The 20,861-nt window shown below is 41.8% G+C and overlaps 1 protein-coding gene across 2 annotated transcripts in view; it reads left to right on the forward strand.

Moving 5' to 3' along the window:
- Positions 1–20,861, forward strand: part of ppp1r21 (protein phosphatase 1, regulatory subunit 21) — a 63,777-nt gene that overhangs the window by 13,456 nt on the left and 29,460 nt on the right. For both annotated transcript variants that reach the window (XM_078405026.1, XM_078405027.1), the window contains exons 5-11: positions 2,977–3,141; positions 8,402–8,460; positions 8,564–8,658; positions 9,856–9,908; positions 20,114–20,263; positions 20,428–20,529; positions 20,644–20,732. In XM_078405026.1, coding sequence (XP_078261152.1) covers positions 2,977–3,141; positions 8,402–8,460; positions 8,564–8,658; positions 9,856–9,908; positions 20,114–20,263; positions 20,428–20,529; positions 20,644–20,732 — 713 coding nt within the window. The remainder of the gene's footprint in view (positions 1–2,976; positions 3,142–8,401; positions 8,461–8,563; positions 8,659–9,855; positions 9,909–20,113; positions 20,264–20,427; positions 20,530–20,643; positions 20,733–20,861) is intronic.

The following is a 20,861-nucleotide window of genomic DNA, read 5'->3' on the forward strand; positions in this document are numbered from 1 at the left end:
TTTTGCTCTACCAGAGATGTGTCAAGTGGCCTGTTTCTGTACTGTAAGTTCTACATAAGCTGCATCTTTGAGTTAATTGTAATTACAGCTCAGAATTTTTGTAAAAAGGGTGTTGGCAGAAAACATAATTCTTGCTATTTTTATATTCAGCCATTTTGTTATGTATAGATTTGGTAAACTCCTGGGTGGTATTACCCGTTTATTGGAAATTGCTGTGGCCAATCTTCTGCCACCGAGATGCATGGGGCAGAGCCAATGGAGGATGGGTTTGCGCCTAGGTGGGGCTAGGTTTGCCTACTAATAGTTCACAAGTTACAGGAGTCGAATTGGGCCATTCGGCCCATCGAGTCTACTCCACCATTCAATCATGGCTGATCTCCGCCTCCTAATCCCATTTTCCTGCCTTCTCCCCATCCCCATTGACACCCGTTCTAATAAAAAAATTGTCTATCTCTGCCTTAAAATATCCACTGACGGCCTCCACAGCCCTCTGATCACAGATTAACTACTCTCTGACTAAAGAAGTTCCTCCTCATCTCCTTTCTAAAAGAGCGCCCTTTAATTATGAGGCTATGACCTCTGGTCCTAGACTCTCCCACCAGTGGAAACATCCTTTCCACATCCACTATATCTATGCCTTTCATTATTTTGTAAGTCTCAATGAGGTCCCCCCTCAACATTCTAAACTCCGGCGAGTAGAGGCCCAGTGCTGTCAAATGCTGGAATCATTCTTGTAAACCTCCTCTGGACCCTTTCCAGAGCCAGCACATCCTTCCTCAGATATGGGACCCAAATTCGTTCATCTGGTAGAGGTGCACTTTTGCCCAAGATCACCTAGGTTTTGGCTTGTCGCCCATGATAATAGTCGCCTGGCATTAGCTTGATTGAATTGAGCCTCCAACTCATTTCGGAATTCCCTTGGCTTTCTGGTACAGTGAAATCGGTGACAATTGAGGGATACTCATTCAGTTCCGGATGAAATGGTCTTGAACATGTTACATTCCACTGTCTCGAGCCAGTCCTGGCCCCTCGATCTCCTCAGACCACTGGTGTGTTTTTCGCCTTGTTGGTTCCTCATGCTTCAATCTCTGTCCGTAAGCTGGCAGGAGTAGCATTGACAGATGATCCGACTGGCTGAAATGAGGATGAAGGATGGAGCGAAAGGCACACTTGATGGTGTCATAGCAGTGCTCTAGAATGTTAACACCCCGCATGGGGCAGAGGACTTACTGATGGTGTTGGGGGAGTATGTCCCTGAAGTTAACTTGATGAAGCAAGATTGGGTCAAATAGGTCTGTATTTCATATGAGAAGAGATCTCATTGACATTTACAAAATGCTGATAGTGTTCAATAGATGGTTGTAAGAAGGATGATTCCCTAGTCGCTCTTCCGTGGTATCCTAGTCACAGGATATGTGATTACAAATTTATAAAGTCCAATAGGGATTTTTTTCACTGGAGGACATTGAACATTAAAATTCTCTATCAAAAAGGCTGTGCAAGCCAGGTCACTGAATGTGATATGGATTTCATAACACAAAAGTCATCAAAGGGTTAGGGAAGAGACTGAATAGTGTATTCAGTTAGAGGATTGGTCATTTTTGTATTGGGTGGCAATAGAAACAGGGTCGAATGACCTTCTCTTGCTATTTTTGTATTTTGTTTTTGCTTCCATAATCATTGTTGAGAGGGAAAAACAATTGAACAATTTTCCAGGCTTCACCATTAGTAGTGGTCTGTCCACATCTAACTCATCAATAGTTCTTGAAACATCAGTTTCTTGAAACATCGACATCAGTCTGAAGAAGGGTCTCGACCCGAAACGTCACCCATTCCTTCTCTCCCGAGATGCTGCCTGACCTGCTGAGTTACTCCAGCATTTTGTGAATAAATAGTTCTTGAAATGTGGACAAAGGAAAGACTTGCCTATGTGCTTCAGTGTCAGGAAGATTTATGTTTAAACCTTGGGTAATGTCATTTTATTTGTTTGAAACTATTTACTGCAATATTTACTTCTATTTTAAGTCATAACCTTGCACCAATGCTTTTGGTTGTTTTAATTTGGAAATTATTTTTAAATCATCACTACGGCTGATTCGTATAAACCAATGATAAAATCAAATTTTTGTTGATTTAGATGTTTCATTTGGCATTGGTGTCCTTTCTCAATATTTACTGTTGTTGGTGACTGAAATCTTTATACTATGTGCAAGGATAGTACCGGACTTCAGTATAGCCTGTTGATAGACACCATTGAGATGGACTATATTATCAGAGATCCTGACAGCATTTAAAGAGCACATAAAATCTCCTTGGCATAGAAGGCTTTGGTCCAAGTGCTGGAAGATGGGATTAATACGGGTGGGTACCTGTTGATAAGTGTGGAAGGTCAAGTGGCCTTTTTTCATGCTGTATGACTCGGTGCCCCTGAAGTTCTGCCCCCATGTGATTTATTTTTGTTGAGGAAGAGTAACAAGTGAAAGCACCTGTATTGCTTAGTTGAATTTACTGCATGATTGATGCTATCCTGAAGCTTGTTAGCTTAATTTTCATGATGGAACTGGGCTTTGTGGTAAGAAAGATTACAATAAGCATTTTGCGTAAGAATTAAATACAACTCTGGACTTCACCTAAACAAAATGACGGATATGGAGTTCCAAAATATCAATATTTGGAAGTACTTTGGGATGTTTTGTAATTGGGTTGCATTCATGCAGGTTCCTTGAGATTAAATGTAAGGAATTTGCTATCAAAATAACCCTTACCATAAACTCCACAAATTTCACAATTTGAAAGATAGGTTAACTACCGTAACTATATAATTGAAGGGCAAAAATTTGCAATTATGTTTTAAAAACACTGGTTGGGAAGTTGCTGAGTGCAACTGCTTTTTCAATAAGCTGGAGCATGAAAATCAAACTAATTCATTAATTTAACGGATGTGACTCCTCATTTTGTCTTTCCTTGAACACATAGGTTCAAGAAGCTCAAGAAAGACATAAGCAAATTGAAACTGAGCTCAGGGAACGATTGGTGGTGCTGGAGAGAGATGCTGTGCAGCATCATGATGTGGTCGATGGCATGAAACAAAAATACATGGACGCCATAGAAAAACTTCAAAACGACAAAGCAAATTTAGAGGTCAGACCTTTCATCCCCTGTTTTTTGTGCATGAGGTTTTATCATAAATTTTATCCTTTTTTCCTTTGTTTTAAATTCAACATGCTGACGGGGATGGAATTTTGTGCATCAACCCAAAAGCTTTTTTTTTCTCAAAGGAAAAACACAAGACCTCCTGTGGTGTTTCACAGATGGAATCTTGACCTACATTTTGTGTTGTCTCCTGCATTTTTTAGTGAGTGAGCTTCTGTTCTCAGTATTGCTTTAGTTTGCAGCAAGCTAGAAAGGAAGTCACCTGTAATTTGCAGAATGTGTGTCAAGAGATATATTAGGATTTTTTTTGATGTGTAAAAGGAGGCAAATACTTGGGGCTTTATTTATGTATTGCTTGATAATTATAAAAATAAAGGACTTAAGTATGATCCAAAGCTATATCCTACAAATCCTGATAAAATGAAACTTTTGGATCACTCCAGGGTATTGCACTTTTATTGGTACTTGCAAAACTATTCCGCTTGGTTTTAATGTTTTTCTAAATGATCCATTTAATCTTCTGGATTATGATAAATTTGCAGTGTTTGTGATGAATAAACAAATCACAGTGATTAAAATGATTTTAAGGCTATGAATATTTTTTTGTTGAAAAGGATAAGAAAAGAATGGTTCCTATTAGTGCTTAATCATACAAATTAAAATTATTTCTAGGTCCTCCTCCTTGTCTGTAAATTTTATGAATAACCCACTTGTCCTACCATCCCTATCCTCTGACAACCAACCCAACTGAGTCCAATTCCTACCAATCCTTACAGCTGATTGCAAAATAATCAGTTATACTTGTAAACTGAAGCAATCTATGCATGCATGACATTCAAGTTTGTAAAGCTAAAGTCACCAAAGATGGAACAAAGTGGAGGTATTAGATGAGATGGACAAAATGGAAGAGGAGATGGCTTTGCCATGATATTAAAGCATGGAATAAAAACAGTAGAAAAGATGGACTTGCCCAAAAAATTCATGTACAATGACTGGATGGAGCTAAGATATAACAAGACGCAGAAAATATTAATGGGAATTATATGTGGGTGCCAAAACACTTGTAGTAATGCATGACATGGCAAAATTCAGAAATTAGGAGGTAACAAGGAAAAAGGAATAGTTAATCCACAAATTTATCCAACTGAAGTACATCAACTGAGCATACACCAAAGTACAAATAATAGCTTGGAGGGTGAATTTGGGGATTACATTTAAAATGTTTATTTTAGAATGAAAGGCTATTTTTAAATGTGGTATTGTGTAACGTGTATTGTGCAATGAGAAAAAGTTAATTGATCTGGTGGCCAAGCACCCTTCAATGTTAAATTCAATCTGAATCTTTGGTCTTAAAATGGAATATATTAAACTATTAAGGCATCAAGGGTATGTTGGCTTTGGTAAGATTGGAAACTACATTAATAGATATAAATGTAACTAAGCAATTGGTAACATTTAACAAAGAATACATATTAATTGAGGTTAAAACAGGGATTTGGTATTTATTGTGCAGGAAAGAACTGCAGATGCTGGTTTAAATCAGAGATAGACACAAAATGCTTGAGTAACTCAGCGGGACAGGAAGCATCTCTGGAGAGAAGGAATGGATGACGTTTCGGATCTGAAGAATGGTCTCGGCCCGAAACGTCACCATTCCTTCTCTCCAGAGATGCTGCCTGTCCCGCTGAGTTACTCCAGCTTTTTGTGTCTATTTGTATTTATTGTCATGTATACTGAAATACAGTCAAACTTTGAGTACGATCCAGTCACATCATACTGTGAGTACAATTAAGCCATACACAAGTTAACAGGTAGTGCAAAGGGAAAAATACCATAGAAAGTGCATGTTTTTCAAAAAAATCTAAGGTCTGCAATGAGGTAAGTTGGAAGATCGTGATAACACCTTAGTTTATGGGACTACTGTTGAGTAACAGCGGGAGAGATTTTCTTGAAACTGGTGGTATGTGCTTTCAATATTTAATATCTTCTACCCTTTCTGGAGTGTTTTTGCTGCACAACTTTTGTATAGCTTAAGCACGATGCCTTTTCACACGCCTCCGTTCATAGTCACAATCTCATCTCATGTGCTCCAGATTCATCCGATCCATCATCTATGTAATTGACTTTATTCCCAGCCATTCTCCATCTTATAAGAGAATTGTATTTAAGATTGATAGGAGCTGCCAATAGCTCACATGCCATATCATAAAAGACACTGGTCTGGCAAAAGATATAAAAACAGTAAGAGCAGGAATTGATGCTGGGACAGAATCTATAATCAGATTTAGGTGAGGTTATCAGGCACAAGCATGCTGAAGATAGAAAGCTAAGTGACAGTGTATATTCTGAGGGGCATTTGGTTAGAATTTGTGGAGAGGTGAGAATGTAGACAACAGATAGTGGAAAAAGGTCCTCATTGATTCCTGGGATTGCAGATTTGTCATACGAGGAGAAATTAAGCAGACTGAGTATATAGCCACTCGAGTTAAGAAAGATAAGTGATCTCATTAAAACAATTAAAATTCTTACGGGACTTCTCTAGGTAAATGTGGAGTTGGCATTTATCCTGGCTGGAGTGCCTGGAACCAGGGAGCTCAATCTGAAACAGAGTGGGGTGGCCTTTCAGAATGTACAAGATAACATTTCTTCACCCAGAAGGTGTGGAATGTTTGGAATTGTTGACTGTGGAGGCTGAGTTCGTGAGTATATTCTTGACAAAAAATTGCTAGACTTTTAAATATGAAGACACTTGAAGGATTTGAGGTGCATGAAAGAGACAAAGTGATGGATTATCCATGATCTTAATGAGTAGAGAAGCAGACATAGTGGATTAAATGACCTTGTCCTGGTTCTGCTTTTTTAAATGTGCTTTTGGCAACTGTAGAAAGAAGTGGATGTTGGAGGATGATGTCATTTTAGAGTTGGAGCTCATGAATGTCCCAGCTGGGATCCTGAGTTGGGACTATTAAGTAATATAGGTACACCTCTGATTGTCTGGCACCCTTAGTTCCAGAGCCTTGTTGGATTGTCTGTTTTGCCGAACCAAAAGAGGTCACATAATAATAATTAACAATATATCACTGACCCACTAATTATACTCCTTCCGTATCTTTTAAGCAGAATGGATTGCTAGAAACTTAAATAAAACAAATATTAAATGTCAATTAAATGACTGATGAAATACATTAGAGCAGGTATAAATGACACGCAATGCCATCTGTGGCCACCCAGTGAACTTGTGTGGCTGTCACGGGAATTTCAAGTGCGCTTTTGTAATTTTGTCCGAAAGACGGTGGTGTACCTGTGTGACCAAGAAGATGATGAGAGCTTTAACAGTCAAATAACCGAGACACAAGTTGGTGATGTTGGAGAAACTATTATATTTGAGGGATGTGGACGTTGTTACCAAGGCCAATATTTAATGTCTGTGACTCATTACCCTGATATTTCAGAGCATTTGGACATTTATCACTTTCCATGCATTTGTAGCACATATTGCTCAAGTAGGTAAAGAACAAGAGACTGAGATCCTCAAATTGTTTCTGAAACAATGCGATGGTTTGCGGTGACCATTAATGATGCTATTTATTTATTTCAGATGTATTTAATTAACTGCTTAATTTGTCCAGCTGCTGCAAATTTCAACTTTGTCTCCATTAGTCAGGATTCCGGATTATTAGCCCAATAAAATAGCCAGGATAGTGTAAACATTTGGGGCTCTTTCTAATGAAGTTGAATAAGTTGCATAGATGAAAAACTGGAGACCGTAATTATGAAATTGTTGAAATGGATGTTGAGCATTTAGTGCCAATGTTTTTTGTCTTCCTGTTGCTCAACTGAAGAACACTAAAACTTGTCTAAAACTAGTTGTTGGTCTGCAATTTCTCCATATCCAGGCAGTGGAGAGAAAGAACTTGGTGCTACTGGGGCCAGTCCTGATCTTCTTTGGATTATTTTTACCCATATGAACTACACATAGATGAAAAGGAGGTGGCCAAGGCTATATGTCTGAAGATGCTTGATGTACTATGGAACAATTGTTTGTAGAGTACCCGCGCGCCATTGTAACAAAGTACTTAAGTACATGCTAAGATACAACGCATCATTTTATTGAAGCACTTACAGCATAGGACCTGCAGTACATAACACATTTTGAGGAAAAAGAGAAGTACAGGAGAAGAAAATAAATCCTATAACGTGTTTCTACAATGTGAATTGGATATAACGTGATCAATGAATTAAAGAATGTATATTACGTGGGCCTAAGTGGTTATAATGTAATTTCAATTGGGAACTGGAGAACCACTTCAAAATTACTTTGGAATTTGGCAAGCAGGAAAAGTTACCTTGGGAGAAAAAAATTGTTTTCACATAGCCTCCCCGCAGTAATCCCACAATGTTGTCCCTTAAGAGTACAGCTGCTAAATTCACTGCGGGTGGTTATTGCAATTGGAAAGCGATTGCTTCTAATGACGCTTTTGCAATATTGCTCTATTGAACAATGTAACATAACATAGAGCCTTTAGTATTTTTAGTTTGCAGTAACAAAAACAAACTTAGAATTATCAAAAAGACCTACTTTTAAAAATCCTGCAGGGAAAAATAACTTTATTGCCAGTCTGGAACTCTATCCCCTCACGTCCTTTTCCCCATTGGCACAATCTGTTTCATAATGCAATTTTCTATAACACAAAGTTTCTTTGGGAACTCGACAAACACGTTATAACAGAACTGCCTTTAATCACTAGAAATTGTCTTGTGATTGGAAAGTTAAGAATGAAGTCAAGGGCTGTTTGAGCTGTCAGCAGTGGAGATTTCTAAAGAGATTGGTGTAGTGTGATGCAATGGCAGAGGAGAGAGAAAGTTAATGTTAAACTGATGACATGTACAACATTGGTGCCATTTCATCATTCTGAGATGGTTGCAAACATGGTTTGAGAGGTTCAAATACAAAGTTTCGGGAAAGATCTGTATTTTCTGGTTATGTGATAAACTCTTCCAGGATTTGTGATAAGGAAGCCACCTAAAGATGAGGTGATAGTTTGAAGGACCCAAGAGAGGAAAGGTGAGTTTTTGTAAAAGAGAGATGATGTTGGGTTTAGTGTTAATACTCCCTGAGGAAAGGAAATGGCTTCCAAGCAAGACACCAAGGAAGAGTGAACAAGAGTATGTTGAATTTTTATAAAACTATTTGCAATACAAAGGGTTCTTAGTTTTTTTTCCCTTAAAATATGCAATATTTTTACAGGTGAAATCACACTCATTGGAAAGAGAAACAAAAGATTGTAGACACCGCGCGGAAGAATGGTAAGACAAAGCCAGGATTTAATTTGCTGTTTTGCTGATATTTTAAGTTTTGCAGTAGAGCATATCTACAGAATCATCTTAATTTCTTTATTTTCAAATGCAGCCAACAACAACTAAAGAATGTCCATGCTGATCTAAGTAGGCGATTGGACCAGTCAACAAACATTATTCAAGAAAAATTACCTTTCAATGATACGAGTATGTCTCCTTCCTGTGCAAGTTAACATTTGTGATTGCAGTTATATAATAAGTATTGTTTCAGTATGTGGAATTTTATATACAACATTTGTGGACTTGGAGCCCCAAAATCACATTGTGCTGTAATGAACATGCGATTGTGACTATTACACCTATTCTGTATATTTCCACTAGTGTTATCGGAACTAGATGGTGGTGGGGGAAGAACCTAAACTGTATTGTTTTATATATATTATGTGCGCTTTTCATCCACATAAAAAATGGTACACGATAGTGCAACAATTTTAGCACCACCTTACTCACCTGTGCCCTGGGGACACCTTCATTCAAGTTTCATTCAAATTGATCTTATATTTTTAAAGTTAGAGAGATTATAAAGTTTAAAAATTACCTTATTAAACCGATGCATGCCATGTTCAGCGTATGACATCACAATGGGACCTTGCCCGAGTGATGGCCAATGAGGGGGGGGGGGAGCACAATGACCGCCGGGGGCGGGACCTGCCAGAGTGATGGGAGTCGTAGCCAATGAGGTGGGGGGAGCGGCTAATAAATGCGCTTTCCCCCCCCCCCCCCCCCCTGCCGGGAGGATGAACTGCGTTTTCAACGTCGGTCCGCGCGTGCGCAGTTGGGGCCTGTACATCTATTACAGATGCTGCCAGACTTAGTGGGGAAGAACGGGAGGAGGGGGTATGAAGTGGGCGGGTGAGTGGGGGGAGGAGGGGGGTTGAGGGGGGGATGGAGTGGGGAGGAGGGGGGGTTCAGGGAGGATGGAGTTGGTGAGTGGGGGGGGAGGGGAATAGGGTGGGTTGAGGTGGTGTGGAGGGGAGGGTTGGGGGGGTGAGGGAGCAGGAGGGATGGAGAGGGGAGGAGGGGGGAATGGAGTTGGGGGGAATGAGTGGGGGAGTAGGGAAGTAGGGGGTTTGAAGGGGGATGGAGTGGGGATAAGGGGGGTTGAGGGTGGATGGGGTGGGCGAGGCGAAAGTCTTCGCATTTTGTGAAGACTTATCTCATTTTCCTGAATGTAATTAGGGTAGTGGATTTTGGTGCTGATTTATTATCTCTGTGTGGATAGATGTATTTTTGTTAGCTGTTTTAAGTTGTTTGGTCTACTGGGCATTCAGTGGAAATTTAGAGTGCATATACATCTGTTTTCAGAATATTTGTAATCACTGTTTTGATCTTATTTTTAAACAGGGCTTGCAGAGTACTACACATTGGATGTACCCATTCATGATAGGAGGCATCAGGTACGTAATCAAAAAATTGATGTTGAGGAATCTTTGGTAGAGGCTAAACTTTGAATATCAGAACAAAGTAAAATTTAAGTCTGGTGTGGAAATTACAATTGCTTTTCAACACTATTTAACAATGAGATTTGAACACTAATTAAATGCAGTTCTGTGATTAAGTATACTACAGCTGTCTCAAATCTAGTTTTGATGCAATCTTTAAATAATTTTGAATTAAATAATTGTGAAATTATCCCAGGTTAGTTAAAGTTTTAAATTCATTGCATGAATTTGCTGCTCTTTTGGTTGTTTCAGATTCAATCTGATCAACATGTGATTACTTATCATAATTATTTTTTGGGGTTTGATTTGGACCTATGGTTCGTACATATGCACATTTAAGTCAAAATGAGAATGCACAGTACTTGGCTCTCTGGAGGCCAGTCCTGGAATGAGAATGCTAAGAGAATAAGCACTAATAAGGTTCATTATATTATTATATAATAAAGAAATATATTTCTAACGAAGCTGCTGTGCTGAGAAGGCTGTTCTACACTTTTGTCTCTGCCATTGTTGAGCTGGAACCTTGTGTAAATCTCTGCCCTCACTTTACTGTGTGCGGATGTGCTTGGAGTCTGGTGCAAATCCTGCTATAAATCACCCGATGGGGAGCAATATGAGTGTGGGCCATTGTTGGGAACTGACAACACAAATTACATAGACCCTTTGGGCAACAATGTCTGTTCCAAATATGATGCCAAGACTAACTCTTATCTGCCTGCACATAATCCATATCCCCCAAGTCAAGTTCAAGTCTACTTTATTTGTCACATACACATACAAGATGTGCAGTGAAATGAAAGTGGCAATGCCTGCAGATTGTGCTAAAACTACAAAACAATAGAAATTTTTTTAACACAAAAAATAAATTAATATAGTAAATTAGTCCCTGGTGATAAAAGTGTTAACAGTCCTGATGGCCTGTGGGAAGAAACTCCATCTCATCCTCTCTGTTTTCACAGCATGACAGCAGAGGCGTTTGCCTGACGGTAGCAGCTGGAACAGTCTGTTGCTGGGGTGGTAGGGGTTCCCCATAATGATGCTGGCTCTGGATCTGCACCTCCTAATGTATAGGTCCTGCAGGGGGGCGAGTGTAGTTCCCATAGTGCGTTCAGCCGAACGCACTACTCTCTGCAGAGCCTTCCTGTCCTGGACAGAGTTATTCCCAAACCAGATTGAGATGTTGCCGGACAAGATGCTTTCTATAGCCCCAGAGTAGAAGCACTGAAGGATCCTCAGAGAGACTCTGAATTTTCTCAGCTGTCTGAGGTGGTAAAGGCGCTGCCTTGCCTAACTCACCAGTGCGGCAATGTGTGTTGTCCATGTCAGATCCTCTGTGATGTGGACTCCCAGGTATTTAAAGCTGCTCACCCTATCCACAGTAATCCTATTTATCTCCAGTGGCATGTATGTCCTTGGATGTTGAGCCCTTCTAAAGTCCACAATCAGCTCCTTAGTTTTTGTGACATTCAAGAGGAGGCTGCTGTCCTGACACCAGAGTGCCAGATAAGCCACCTCCTCCCGGTAGGCCTTCTTATAGTTATCGGAGATCAGGCCCACCTCCACAGTGTCATCAGCAAACTTGATGATGGAGTTGGAGCTGAACCTGGCCACACAGTCATGTGTGTATAGGGAGTACAGTAGGGGGCTAAGGACGCAACCCTGGGGGGATCCTGTGTTCAGGGTGGGGTTAGATGTATGCCTCCCCTTCTTGACCACTTGGGTCCTGGCGGTGAGAAAGTCCAGGACCCAGGCACACAGGGGAGTGTTAAGCCCCAGTTTCAGCAGCTTCTCGGCAAGTCTGGTGGGGACTATTGTATTGAAAGCTGAACTAAAATCAATGAACAGCATCCTCACATAACCCCCCTTCTGGCTGTCAAGATGAGAGAGAGCGGTGTGCAGAACCTGGGAGACCGCATCATCCGTGGATCTGTTCGAACTACAGCGGGTCCATATTGCGAGGGAGGAAAGCACAGATGTGGTTCTTGATCAGCCTCTCGAAGCATTTCATGACCACCGAGGTGAGGGCCACCGGTCGGTTGTCATTCATCCAAGCTGGAGAGGTATTCTTTGGCACTGGTACGATGATGGATCTTTTGAAGCATGCAGGGACCATGGACTGGGCCAAGGAGAGGTTGAATATTGTGGTGAGCACAGGAGCAAGCTGAGTAGCACATGACTTTAGTACTTGCCCAGATATACCATCTGGGCCTACAGCTTTCCTCGTGTTCACACACTTCAGAGCCCTCCTCACGTCGTGCTCGGACACCGAGAATGTGTGCACATCCCCAGTGGTGGATCTCCCTCCAGCCTCGCTAGCCAGCACGCTGGCGGTGTTTTTAGACGGCGAGCTAGGGGTAATGTTCCCCGTCTCGAATCGTGCATAGAAGGAGTTCAAGTCATCAGCTCGGGAGGTGCCGGCACTTTCGGTTGAGGGGTGGCTGCACCGGTAGTTAGTTATAGTCCGTAGCCCCTGCCAAAGGCATCTGGTGTCCTGCTGTTTCATCTGTGACTCCATCCTGTCCCTGTACCTCCTTTTTGCGTCCTTCACCACCCTTCGCAGTCGGTACGACTCTCCCTTGTAGTCGTCCATATTGCCGGATGCCAGGCCGGAGTTGTAAGCAGTGGTGCGAGCATTCAAGGCAACGCGAATAGACCTGTCCACCCAGGGTTTTGATTAGGAAAGATACTAACTAACCCTTACCATGGGGACGATGTTATCGGCTATTGTTGCAATGAAGTCCGTAACCGCTTCCGCGAACTCTGACGTCTCTGGAACTTGCTTGGAACATATTCCAGTCGACATTGCTCAGTGCATCTTGCAGCAGGGCCTCTGATTGGTCATACCACCGCTTTACGTCCCTCGTCACCGCCATACTATCCGTTGTTTATACTCCGGCAGCAGGAAAATGGCAGCGTCGTCAGATTTTCCAAAAGGAGGGAGAGAAACGGTCTTGTAGCCTTTCCCGAACGGCGTGTAGCAGTGGTCCAAAGTTCTTTCCTCCCTTGTGACACACGTGATGTGTTGGCAGAAGTTAGGCATGACCTTTTTGAGATTTGTCCTATTAAAATCTCCAGCCACCACCACAGCCGCATCAGGGTTCTTGTTTTGGTGTTGACACAACACATCGTGTAGGGCTGATAGTGCCACGTCGGTGTCCGCATGCGGTGGAATATAGACGGCTGTGATGATCACCGAGCTGAACTCCCGGGGAATGTAAAATGGACGGCATGAGATAGTTAGATGCTCCAGGTCCAGCGAGCAGGAACAAGAAAGCGTCTTAATATTCCCAGGGCTGCACCAGTTATTGTTGGTCATGAAGCAAACTCCTCCACCCTTGGATTTACCGGATTCTTCCGTTCTGTCCGCACGGAAAACAGTGAAGGACTCGGTTGGGCAGATCACCTGAACCGGCACCAGCGGGGTCAGCCATGTCTCGGTCAGACAGAAGATGTTGCAGTCTTTTATGTCCCACTGGAATCCGATCCTCGCCCTGAGGTCATCCAGCTTGTTCTCCAGGGACTGGACGTTTGCCAGAAGGATGCTGGGCAGAGGTGCATGGAATGCTTGGGCTCTCAGCCTATTCCGAATCCCCCCCCGCTTTCCTCGATGTTTTCTCCGACTTTTTCTCGGAGCCGCGCTCCCATTGTTGTTGCCCAGGTGCGCTCTCTTGATCTCTGTTAGCCACGCTGGATCGGTGAGTACAGTGTTTAATAAATCTGCGCTTACACTAAAGTTTAGTTTTACAAGAGTTTTCCGGTCGGACGTTATTAGTGTTAGTGTGTTAGTACTTAAAAATAAATTTTAAATGAACATACAAGTTTAAAAAAACTCACAGTCTCTGCGGAGCTACCATGACGGCGACTGGACTCGGCCGTGCCATTCCTTACATATCCATGTGCTTATCCAAAAGTCTCTTAAATGCCACTATTGTATGTGCCTCCACCACACCTTCTGTCTGCGCGTTCCAGGCACTCAACACCCTCTTTTTGAAAAAAAAATGCCCCCTGCATCTACTTTACCCTTTCACTTTAAATCTGTGTTGGTAGGTCTCCCTTACCACCTGCATAATGCAGTGGAAGCTACTCTCTCTCTGCTGGCTGAGAGATGTCACCATAGTAACTACCTCACCCGAGGAAGGGAGATGGCCGCTTCCCATCACGTCCAACCATTGTTGCGGCAGAGCACTGCATACTGATGATGTTATGACACATGGAGCAGATGCAGCCAGTCTCCAACAATGGCCTGCAATCATTCTGCCAGCCAGCTTGCCCTATTTCTCATACTGCGTGAGTGGTCCCACTCTTTTCCATGGCCTAGCCAACATCCGTCTCTCCACAATGACAATTCATTGCTGGCAGAGAATCAGCGGATGGCTGGGATACTGGGTTCCCCTCACGTTAGTACATTACTGGGAAGGACAGGAACCTGCTCCCAATTTCCAGCACAACAGCATGTGTGATAAAAATCATGCCTTGGCTTTGTTTTAGTTTGAACTATGAAACAGAACTCTGGAATGTGTTTTGTGTTCAGTGTCAGAATTTATAAATTATTTGTCCATCACTGAATAAGTTCCCTTTTTAATATCTTGAGAAATTATTCTGTCAGTGTAACGCACTGATAACATAAAACTGACATTTCAGTCCAGTGGACTAGAACTAAATCAGCAATCCCAGTCGATGTGACTTTAAACATCTGTTTCCTTTTCACTTAGCCAACAAAAATATGCTTCAGTGGAATCAGATGTGCAAGCCTAAAACGATAAAACTGGCTAGTTTTCCACGTAACTTAGACATAATTACATCAATTTCATTAGTAACACATGAAGGAAATTTCTGAAGGCAGGCCATAATATTTGAATTATTCTTTAAAGGAGTCAAAATAACAAAACTTTGACACATTCATGAACTGTTGTAACCTGATTAACAATGTACAGGAATATCCTTGCCCCCAATTCAGACGGCGTGTGAAAAATAAAATAAATAATAAATAAATAAAATAATTCTTTATTCGTCCCACAACGGGGAAATTTGTGGAGTTACAGCAGCAAAGTGGATAGCAAAAATAAATAAGCATTCATTAAAAAATAAAATAACGGTAATTATCTTTATTTACTGGTCTGCTGGTGCAGTGCTGATTGTGCAGCCTGACGGCAGCAGGAAGGAAGGACCTTCGATATCTCTCCATCACACACATGGGGTGAAGAAGTCGGTCACTGAAGGAGCTGCTCAGCGCAGTGACAGTGTCCTGCATGGGGTGGGAGGAGTCGTCCAGCAGTGATGATAACTTTGCCATCATCCTCCTTGATACGTTTTACTCAGTATCATTCTCTAAAGCACGCATTGAGTGGGAGACCAAAACATCACAGGTCTGGACACAATATCGCCATTTTAACTCGCTGTATATTTTTGCAGCTGCGCAGGCACAGCTTTACCATATTGTTGCATGTATACATCGCATAGCAGCTTTACCATATTGTTGCATGTATACATCACATATCTCCCCCCTTAGAATTGTGATACATTTTTTTTTATCATAATGATTTTTATACATTATGTTTCCAAAGTATTTTTCTATACAAAACCCCATTTAAGTAAGTCCAAAAATATGCATCATTTTGGCATCTATTTACAATCCAAATCAAAGTTTACATCTTTTGAATATGAGTATCATCTTCAATGTAATGCCGAAAGAGTATTCACGCTACAGTCCTTTCTATTAATGATAACCAATTTTTCGTGGCATTTACATTGTCCATATAACCGAGTCCGTATAATGAAGTCCGTTTTCAGAATCTGTAGTAATCCGGTCGCTTTCTATTTCGCTTTGGGTACTGCTTACGCCCTGAATTGGTTTCTTCGTTGCGCTCTGATGTCGCGTCCTCGATGGTGTCATCATGGTTGCTTTCGTCGACGTTTTCAGGTGCAGCGCTTCTTTCGTGTTTGCTTTCGTTGAAGTTTTCCTGTGCAACGCTTCTTTCGTTGACATCTTCATCGCGCACTGTGGGCGTATCCCTGTCGAAATCTATCGAATCTCCCGTTTTGTTGGTTGTGGGAGAGTCGATTTCTCGTTTCAGAATCTGGTCTGCGTGACGTTTTCAGATTTCTACCCCGTTGACATGAACCTTGACCTGGTACGAGACAGGACCTAGCTTCTTTGCGATGTGTCCTGGTACCCATTTCTCCCCTCTCGCGTAGTTGCGCACTAGCACGTTCTCTCCCTCCTCAAATTCTCGAGCTGGGCGTGAATCGTGGTGCAACTTTTGCGAGAATTGTTTGTCACCAATGGTCGCTCTTTCATCTGGCACCGCGATGCTGAAATGCGTGCAAATTTTTCTTTTCATCAGCATTTCAGCCGGCATTTGCGTTGTAGTAGTTTGCGGCGTTGAACGATACAAGATGAGGAATCGAGCGACACGCGTTTGCAACGGTCCCGACATCTTGCGGAGTGCTGCCTTCACTGTATGCACGGCGCGCGCTCTGCGAGACCATTGGTTGCTGGATGGTATGGCGCACTTTTGACATGACGAATGCCATTCGCTTTCATGAACTTTGCGAACTTTTCGCTCGTGAAACATGGCCATTGTCAGAAACCAGTGTATGCGGAAGGCCATGTGTCGCGAACACGAAGCGAAGCTTGTCCATAGTAACGTCACTGGTTGATTCGCGTCTGATATGCACTTCAATCCATACACATCACCTTCCTCGGTCAGTTGGTGACTTTATTCCGTTTTTCCGGCTGACTGCTTTTTCTGCAGTTTTTTCCTTCCACGCTGAGCATTTTTCCCACTCGACTTGCACATCCGTGAGAAATGCCCTTTTTTACCGCAGTTGAAACAATCCACCTGTTTTGCTGGACAGTCGTTCAGGTCAGCGTGGGGAGAGCCACCACAGCGATAACACGATGATCCTCTTATGGTACCCCGCTTGGGATGACCACTGTGAGGCCCCCTTGATTTCGCGATTATATTTATCGCTTCGCTGGGCTTTTGTTTCCCATCATGGAGAACAGCCGTGTTGCGGTCTGCCGTCTCCATAGCGGTGGCGATACCGAGTGCCTTGTCGAAATCCAGCGTGGCTTCCGACAGTAATCGACGCTGAATGCGGTCATCATCAATCCCACACACCAAACGATCACGTAACATTTCATTGAGCGTCGAACCATACGCACAATGTTCAGCGAGGTGACATAACTCGGCCACATAATCAGCAACTAACTCACCCGGTTGACGATGACGAGAGTTGAATTTGTAACGCTGGACGATGACCGACGGTTTTGGGACCTTGTGATTCGTGACTGTTGACACAATCTCTGAATATTCAACTTGCCCAGGTTTCTGTGGAGCCAGTAAACTCAAGATGAGTCTGTATGTTGGTGCTCCACACACGGAAAGCAAGATAGCCCTCTTCTTTCCTGCATCTGTAATGTCGTTGGCTAGGAAGTAATGTTCAATGCGCTCGGCATACTGCACCCAGTCGCCCTGTGCAACATCAAATTCTCCTATTGAGCCAAAAATAGCCATTGTAGCCACAACAGCAAGTCACCAAGCGAAACTTCAAAACAAGTTTATCCTCGTCGCCAATTAATGATGCGTTTTACTCAGTATCATTCTCTAAAGCACGCATTGAGTGGGAGACCAAAACATCACAGGTCTGGACACAAGATCGCCATTTTAACTCGCTGTATATTTTTGCAGCTGCGCAGGCACAGCTTTACCATATTGTTGCATGTATATATCGCATAGCAGCTTTACCATATTGTTGCATGTATACATCACACTCCTCTCTCCCACCATCTGCGCTGAGTCGAGGGGGCATCCCAGGACAGAGCTGGCCTTCTTGATCAGTTTATCAAGTCTCTTCCGGTCAGCAGTTGAGATGCTGCTGCTCCAGCAGACCACTCCATAGAAAATGGCTGATGCCACCACAGTGTCGAAGAAAGTCCTCAGGAGTGCCCCCTGCATTCCAAAGGACCTGAGTCTCCTCAGCAGGTATGGCCTGCTCTGGCATTTCTTACACAGTGCATTAATTGTAAAATTTCCATTTGCATGTGAAAGTTGAGGTGGACCTGATTTTTGCAGCAGACTTGGATGATGGCATCCCTAGTCACGCAGGATTCCCTCAATGCCTCACTTAAGGTTCATGCCACATTTCTTTTCCTCGAGATTGTGGAATGGAATTTGAACCCATGCCATCTGACTCGCAGGCAGCTAACTGACCCATAGAAGAGTATCCCTATACGAACAATCAACTATCATTATCGCTACTACCAGACAGATTATCTGGTCATATCATGTTGCCGGATTTGTGCCTTTTTTGCAAATTGATTGCCATGTGTTTAGCACAAATTGGTTGCTGCATTTCTGTGAATCTGTGCTTATACTAGATACTGAGTATAAAGTGTTTTGGACTCCAAAGACGTACAGGTATGTAGGTTAAATGGCTGGGTAAATGTAAAAATTGTCCCTAGTGGGTGTAGGATAGTGTTAATGTACGGGGATCGCTGGGCGGCACGGACTTGGAGGGCCGAAAAGGCCTGTTTCCGGCTGTATATATATGATATGATATGATATCCTGAGGCCACGATATATCTAATTTCAGGTTGATATTTTAAACCAACTCATTCATGTCAAGAATTATTGTGGTGAGGTAAAGATGGGGCGACTAAATTTGTTCAGTGACTCCTATCATATTGTTATGCGTGTGAGGTTTAAAATTTAAACTGGAAGTCTGTGAAACTCTTGTGCATCAGCGCACTTAGTAAGATGGTAAACAAAAATATTTTGTACCCATTGCTGCATAGATGATGCAGGTTCAGGAAACTCATATTACTGGACAATGGACCTGTAGTGCCTTTGTTCTTTAAAAAAATCTCTAACCGAGCTTCATTTTATCATTGGGTTTGGTGGGGAGGGGGAGTTTATGTTTGAGAGTTTAGTTTAGAGAAACAGGCCCACCGAGACCGCACTGACCAGCGATCCCTGCACATTAACACTATCTTACACATACTAGGGACAATTTACATTTACACCAAGCCAATTAACCTACAAACCTGTACGTCTTTGGAGTGTGGGAGGAAACCAAAGATCTCGGAGAAAACCCACGCGGTCAAGGGGAGAACGTACAAACTCCGTACAGACAGCACCCGTAGTATAGAATTGATTATTTTAATTCCTAAATATGAGGACATTTTAAACATGGTCAACGACATTACCTTTTATATGTATCAAGTGATTATGTTTGTTTTGGGTGTCTAGCCTGTATTGTTTTCTCTTTTGTTATATTTTAACAAAATTGATATATAAACTGCCTTTTGCTAGTTCCAAATAAATGTAGCTTCTATTATGTTTCTAATTTTTTGTGTTTCTCAAGGTACCACAAAAATATGTCAATATTTGTGTTGAGATTAACTGTGTACAAACCAGAAGACTGTAAATTTCACCCACTATATTTACACTAATATCTGAAAATATTCATCAAGTTTGATGATAAAACTCAGGAAAATAAAATTGTCATGTGTATTTTACAGTGGCCCTAGCATTGTACTACTTTTTGGTTAGTTCCTTGAGGTCAAGTGTGATTTGTTTCTCTACCAGTTCTGAGAGTTTTTGAGTTCTCAAACAGGCCAATGCGTGACTGGCGCACTCTCATAGATGGGGTTAGAAAGACTTTCTTGGGTGGAAGGTGGATAGTTTTGGAGAAGGTGCACTGTTTATACTGGGATTCTGTGTTCCAAATGCTCTTCTTCCCATGAGTCAGTCAGGATATTACATATTTTCAGTAGGGCTTTGAGAACAAGCTTTAACTATTTTTCCTATATCCATCAGTAATCTCTTTCCATAATGGCTGAAAGGGATCGTGGGACAAATGTAAAAAATGGGAGCAGATGTGGAGCAATGGGTCCCTTGGGCCTGTTCTCACATGCAGGAAGATCATGGCTGATCCATTCTTGGGCCTCAACATATATTTGCACTGAACCTGGAGATCAGAACATTTCTTGGATTCATTTCTTGTTCTGTGATGAATTAACTTGACAATGTGGTCATTATTGTGTTCTGTGTAAATTCACCATTTACTGGACAATGGTGGAAACAAGAATTTAAAAAAATTAAAATGTACTATGTCAAACTATCCGACATAAATCTGTAACTGTTAAATTTCAGTTAAAAGCTCGTGATGTGAGTGGACAGGCAGTATCTTTTTGTCAAGACTTGGTTGGAGCGTTGTTGAATTTTCATACGTATACAGAGCAAAGAATTCAGATCTATCCCATAGATTCTGCAACGGATGTTATATCACCTTTGAACCAAAAGGTACGCTTTATTTGGGTGGCAACAAATGGTATTTATAGTTGGCTTTGAAAGTAATTAAATATTCCAAGGCACACCATACAAACTATTTGAAACTGATCTGCCTCAGGCTATTGAATAAAATAGAATTTTTTAGAAGAATCATTATTTCTCACTTTATTTTTCAGTTTTCTGAATACCTGCATGAAAATGCCTCGTATGTTCGTCCTCTAGAGGAAGGGATGTTGCACTTATTTGAAAGTGTTACTGAAGAAAGTGTTACTACACTTGTAAGTTTGTTAAAGTTGGCTTTTATATAGATGTTAATCCTTTAAATTTTAAATATACTATTATTGTGGATTGTGCATACCACCAAGAATCTGCCCTTTTCCTTTTTTCCCTAGGAAACTGCTGTGAAACTTAAACCATTTTCAGAAGTCTTTACTTCTTATGTTTGCTTTCTAAAGAAGATTCTACCGTACCAATTGAAAAGGTGGGCTCTGTTGATCATCATAGTTTTGTAAACAACAAAGTGCAGCGTTTTGTGTGCCAGTTAATAATGAATGACTGTTTCAAGCTTTGTGCTTCAATCCTTCTGGTATGGAAGCCATAGTGTCTTTTT

This window comes from Rhinoraja longicauda, chromosome 9 (genome assembly GCF_053455715.1).
Source record: "Rhinoraja longicauda isolate Sanriku21f chromosome 9, sRhiLon1.1, whole genome shotgun sequence".
In the NCBI taxonomy this organism is placed as follows: Eukaryota; Metazoa; Chordata; class Chondrichthyes; order Rajiformes; family Arhynchobatidae; genus Rhinoraja; species Rhinoraja longicauda.